This window comes from Gopherus flavomarginatus, chromosome 2 (assembly GCF_025201925.1).
Source record: "Gopherus flavomarginatus isolate rGopFla2 chromosome 2, rGopFla2.mat.asm, whole genome shotgun sequence".
NCBI lineage: Eukaryota > Metazoa > Chordata > Testudines > Testudinidae > Gopherus > Gopherus flavomarginatus.
In genome coordinates this window covers 184640693-184646692 of record NC_066618.1, presented here as the reverse complement: position 1 = coordinate 184646692, position 6000 = coordinate 184640693, and the positions used below count along the sequence as shown (strand labels likewise).

At 36.1% G+C, this 6000-nt stretch overlaps 2 protein-coding genes across 3 annotated transcripts in view; both read left to right on the top strand.

Annotated features, from left to right (window-relative positions):
* Nucleotides 1-6000, top strand: part of GFOD1 (glucose-fructose oxidoreductase domain containing 1) — a 541281-nt gene that overhangs the window by 118376 nt on the left and 416905 nt on the right. The window lies entirely within an intron of this gene.
* Nucleotides 1-6000, top strand: part of TBC1D7 (TBC1 domain family member 7) — a 149860-nt gene that overhangs the window by 118091 nt on the left and 25769 nt on the right. The window contains exons 1-3 of one of the 2 annotated variants that reach the window (XM_050941644.1): nucleotides 342-1595; nucleotides 1987-2106; nucleotides 2869-2949. In XM_050941644.1, coding sequence (XP_050797601.1) covers nucleotides 1995-2106; nucleotides 2869-2949 — 193 coding nt within the window. In that variant the 5' untranslated portion in view covers nucleotides 342-1595; nucleotides 1987-1994. Of the gene's footprint in view, nucleotides 1-341; nucleotides 1596-1986; nucleotides 2107-2868; nucleotides 2950-6000 lie in introns of those variants that run through there. The other variant, XM_050941645.1, reaches the window with a different exon arrangement.

Genomic DNA, 6000 nt, shown 5'->3' with positions numbered 1-6000 from the left:
TTTAAATTTTCACAGTTGTAGGAAATTATGGGAGGGTCAGACAATTAATGAGTAGACATTGACTTTCAAAAAGTTAAATCTTTATAATGCTTAAAACACAAATTGTCAACATCACATGTCAAAATATACAAAGCAAATATCCTTAAAGAAAACTAAGAAGTTCTTAAGCAGCATTTTTCTCACTTTGTTCATTGTTGACAGAAATATTTTTTCATCCATTTGTTCACGTCCAGAAAGATTGACGCTTACCAGTAAAAATCTAATCCTTTCAAGCCTCCTTATAAAAAGACACCACTCTGTCTACAACATGCTTGACTGTTATTTAGGAATAAGTAGTAAAATATTATTAAACATCTGCCTTTTAGATTTAATAACATGGTCATAAGTGTTGAATGAAAATATTTATATAAAGACCAATTGAGTTGTTTGGGATTTTTTCTGCAGAGATCTCTTAACTAACACACTGAAGACAGTTTTTCCTGTTCAGTTGACCATATGAAATCAAGATTTTGAAGGTGTTTGGTTCCCTGAGAAAAAATGTAGTTTTTCCAATTTTGGGGGGATATCATCTGATTCTCAAATCAAAATTAAATGTTTTTGCTATGTTGACAGTTTTTAAATAGCGTTCCTCTGTACAGTTGTACTAAAGTTTTTTTAGGTTTCTCTTATTTTTAGCATTCTGTCACTGTAGGTTTAGTTGTGCCTTTACTTTAATATCTGTTAAAATGTCACTCCACCAACTGTAAGAGAACTGAGACTAATTTGCTGTCTAAATATTATATGTCAAAGTGTTTATATAAGTGAGGCATTTTGGGATCATCCCCAAAGAGGGATATGTCACCAGTACTGTGAATATTGTCTGTCTAGGTTTGAAATCTAAACGTGATCTGATCAAACACAATAAACCCAAATCTTTTACTACCACTTGGTTTTGGGTGCTAATTTTGGCCCTGATACAACAGAGACCTACGCACTGGCTTAACTTGAAACATAAATAGCCTCATTGTGTGCTTAAAGTTAAGCACGTTCATAAGTCTTTGCAAGATCAGGTGCTTTGTGTATGTCCATAAATACGTTTTGTTCCTGGTCCTCCTACAAGCCACTAGAGAATCATAGCTGAAAAAGGCTCTATGCTTGTGCCATTCGCTCCAAAACCAAATAATAATAATAAAAAAAAATCTTGTCAAATTTGCCATATATTTCTGGACATCCAGGTCAGGATTGTTTTTCATTACTCTGAGTTCCAGCATAGTGCTGCTTAGCTTTTGCAAATCCTCAGATTACGAGAGATCCTCTCTGTAAAAAATCGAGTTCAATCACAATGGACATTTTCTGTCAGAAAATGTAATGTACACATTGCATAATGTACAACATATTTTTTAAGATAGGGATAATTAATTTATATTTCTTTGATCTAGAATGACAAGCTCAGGGTTGTGGTTGATGCTGTGCATGCTGACAACATGAGTGTCTTATTGAAATCTGCAGCTTTGACAGGTCTGCATTCATCCACCTGTACTCTTTGAGCTTAATGCTCTTTCGGCTGATGTAAGCTTGGCCTATCTCTGGGATCCTCTGTTATCCTTGTGTAGTAGGTACTGACAGTTTTACTTGTCTGGATAGTAGTTCTACTCATCCAAGGTTGTCAGCAGTCAGATTTCTCACAAAATAATCATATATTGTTTTAGATTTTGCAAAGCAAAGTGTTTTTATTTTTCTAAAGCAATGTAACTTATTACCCAGTTTATTCTCTTTGAAATATGACTCCGTTAGATCTACCCTACTTAGTCCAAAGTCTATTTTTCAGTGGTGTCTGCCTAAGGAGTCATGTATCTTGAAAGTCTTTCAGGTTCACTAGATGTTACTCATGCCATAGAGATGAAGGAACTTAATTCTCATCAATATACAAAGGCAGTTTTCTCTAAATTATGTCCAGCAAGTATGTTGTTACTTTTTTGAACCCCCCTCCCCTACCTTCTCCTCCAGAATGAAACATGGCTGAGGATTCTCAGAGAAACTTCCGTTCTGTCTACTATGAAAAAGTGGGATTTCGTGGTGTTGAAGAAAAGAAATCATTGGAAATCCTACTGAAGGATGATAGATTGGGTGAGTTGATCCCACTATTTCCTGTACTTTCTGTGCTGAAAACCCACAACTAACTGAAGTCAGCGGTAACTGCTCTTGCTTAGCACCTCTGATCCTTTGTCTTTAAACTTTTTATGGTTTTTACTGTGATATTAATAGTAATGTTGCAAAAGGAGTAGCATTTAAAATTGCTGGGGGATATTCTTGACTGATAGCTTCCAGTAGGTGCATTTGAGAAGCAGTGGATATTTTATTTAGAACTTGTTGTTTATTTTTCTTATTCTTTATGCTTAGGAAACTGAAAATGTTTGTATGAAAGTAATTTTTGTTCAAGAGTTGCTCAGCTTCTGCTGCTAATTCCTCCTCCTCAAAATCACAGTGGATTGTGATATGATGATTATTTCTACTGATCTCTGAGGTGTACTAAGTCTGTCAGAGAACAGAAAGATAGACATGTTCTCTGCACCAAAGAGCTTATTTTTAATTAGTCTTGAGGCAGCAACACATTTTTCAAAAGTGCCTAAAACATCATTTTTTCCCCTTGATTAGATCTAGTGTACCTGTGGCTTCATTTTAAATCGAGTTAAGATTTAAATTTTCAGTAGAATCATTGGAGCAGTTTGTATGACACTTCTCTCCATTTTGAACCAAAACGGATTAGCTTTTATTGATAGTACTTTTAAAGTGCAATTTACAGATGTAGATCTGCAACTAAAGAATTGTCTTGTTCTTGAAAATCTTTCAAGTTTAAAATGTTTTGAAAAATATTTTGTTTCTTTGCAGATATTGAGAAGCTTTGCACATTTAGTCAAAGATTTCCTCTCCCATCTATGTATCGTATCCTGGTGTGGAAGGTGCTTTTAGGTATGACATGGGAGTCTGTGGTTTTAACTGTAGAAATAAGAATAAGCTGGGTATTTTGTCATTTGTTTGGGGGATAGTAAAAACATGGAATACTCCGTTTTGTGACCAGTTGCTAATGATAGACATGGGTCCACTTCTGCGTACTCACAAGTTTCACACAGAGAACATGTAATGTACACATGCAAGTTAACAACGATTTGACTTTGTTTTATGCATGCATTTTGTGAACTCTTGTACATGCGGTTTTACAAAATTAAGTAATTGAATTTAACTTCTATAAATGTGCTTATAATGTCATGGACATGATATGAATAATTAGTGTAGGTAAAGTTAGATGTTTAATATAAATAGCTGACATCTAACAGGGTTTCAGTATAGTCAAAAAACATTAGACATCTAAGTGAAACTGAATCTCTGATCAAAACTAGATTTTAAAAAGTTAGGGATTTGTATTGAACTGATTATTTAATAGAATATGTCTGTGGTTAGACTCCCTATTGTAGTAAGCTTTCCAACAAGGTTGAGCTCTAATTTTTCTTCTGATGTTAAATGATATTTGCCACTGGAGAGGAGAAGGAAACCAGGACCATAAATAGGCCAAGTCCTAGATTCTGTGTAGCAAGTGAGTCAGATTACTAATTCCAGCAGTATTAATGGTGCTTTGGAACAGCTTTTTCAGTTTATTGGATTTATTAGTGCCTGGGTTGCAAACACCATAGAGGAATGTTTAAATCCTGTCTAAAACTTTTCTCGTTAAACATTTTTTGTTCACTTTATTTAAAAATAATTTCAAAAGTGAATTATTTTAAAAATTAATGAATGTCCATGTTAAGATTTATAAACACTTTTTGGGTGCAAAACCTCACAGTTGATTCTGACCCTTGTGATACTGTTCCTTTTATTAAATGATCATACATAATGAAACCCTGAGCAATAGCAGAATTAAGCTAGGGATAAACACAGTTCTTGAGACAGGTAACTGAAAGTTGTGGAGATTTAGAATCCTTTAAAATGTTGTGAGGACGAAATATAGATGGTGTTAAGAAGTAACAGCAGAAGATCTTTCATCCAAAACCTCACTGTTAACGGCACAAAGGAATTTCTGTGCAAAGTTGTATTTCAGTTTAGAGCCAGTAGCATTTGTTCACTGCCTCAGACACCATGATTTCTGAATCTTACAACCCTATGGTACAATGAAATGTTGGGTAGGTCGAGTCCTTCTCTGTCTTTTTATATACCAGCTTACATCTTAGTCTGATTCTGAGTATATAGAAAGTGTAAGAAACATGTTTACAAATCTCATTTTAGAACTCAGTATGGAAACTTTAAATATGTGAACTCTTTTCAGTTAAACAACCTACAATAGGTTAAAACATTGTACAGACACCTTGGATCTGCTGAGGCACAAGGGATAGTTGAGTGCAGAGAGGATTGCTTGTAATATGTCTTCAAAGATTTTTCTTAGTGTAAACATTCATCAGGAACTGCAATCCAAAACATCTCTGCCTTGATGATTGGAACAACAGCCTTCTCCATTTCTATTTCTACTTTCAATTTTCTACTTCTAAAATTGGATTTGAAAGATGACGGGCGCTGATGCCTTCCCAGGTTATAAAGTGTGCCATACATATATCCTGCTTAATTTCCTCAACAAAGTTAGGCTCATTAGAGCTAAGTGGAGGGTCTGTTGCACTAAAATGATGTATAGACTTCACTTCATTTTTTGTGACTCCCTTTTCTCTGTCTGCCTAGGGTCAGTTTTCTAGATTTAACCTGTAAATTTAGCAGCATGTACTTGCTTAGTTATGATGGCTTGTTCAGTCCTAGCTATTAGGATGCAGCCTGATTTGCTCTGGCAGTTTGAAGAAAAGTGTCTATATCTGTTTTGTTTGGTACTCAAATTCTGTGATTTCCTGGGTTAACACTTGGGAGTACTATTCTCCTTCATTTAAAGAGAGGCAAAAGCAGCAGATTAATCTAATTCAAGACTAATTTTGAAGAGTGCCTCCTTCTGATTACAAAACTAGTGGTTAGTTTTACACCATTAGTGATACATAGGAGCATTTCTGCATTGGCCTCATTGGGATCTTTCTTTTGTTGAGGTCACTGGCAGTTTTGCTATTAACTTCAGTGGTAGCAAGATAAAGTCCTAAGTGAGGTGAAGTCATTAGGATGAAGGGAAGTGCTCAGTTAAGAGAGCACTAGAGGAAAGATGTCATATGAGTCTGTTATAGGGTTACCAGATGTCCTGATTTTTATAGGGGAAGTCCTGATTTTGGGGTCTTTTTCTTATATAGGCTCCTATTACCCCCTACCCTCATCCCGATTTTTCACACTTGCTGTCTGATCACCCTAGTCTGTTATGGATATCATAAATCATTTATTGGGGCAGTGGAAAGATAACTTATCCTTCTTGTAATGGTGGTAGAAAGATAGACGTTTAACATAATCACCTGTGTTATGTGAGGAAAATTTAGTGTGTTACATGCTTCTTTGGTTGACATGGTTATGGGGCCTCTACCTGAAATTGATTCATCCTGTGTTATTGAAATTACTTCCCACCACTGATTCAGAGGAGGGTTGATCTCTCTGGCCTGGGCTACACTAGCAGGGGGTTCGAACTAAGATATGCAACTTCAACTCTCAGAGGGGTAGCCGTGTTAGTTTGGATCTGTAAAAGCAGCAAAGAATCCTGTGGCACCTTATAGACTAACAGACGTATTGGAGCATGAGCTTTTGTGGGTGAATACCCACTTCGTCAGATGCATGTAGTGGAAATTTCCAGGGGTAGGTATATATATGCAAGCAAGCTAGAGATAATGAGGTTAGTTCAATCAGGGAGGATGAGGCCCTGTTCTAGCAGTTGAAGTGTGAAAACCAAAGGTGGAGAAACAGGTTCTGTAGTTGGTAAGCCATTCACAGTCTTTGTTTATCCTGAGCTGATGGTGTCAAATTTGCAGATGAACTGAAGTTCAGCAGTTTCTCTTTGAAGTCTGGTCCTGAAGTTTTTTGCTGCAGGATGGCCACCTTATGGTCTGCTATAGTGTGGCC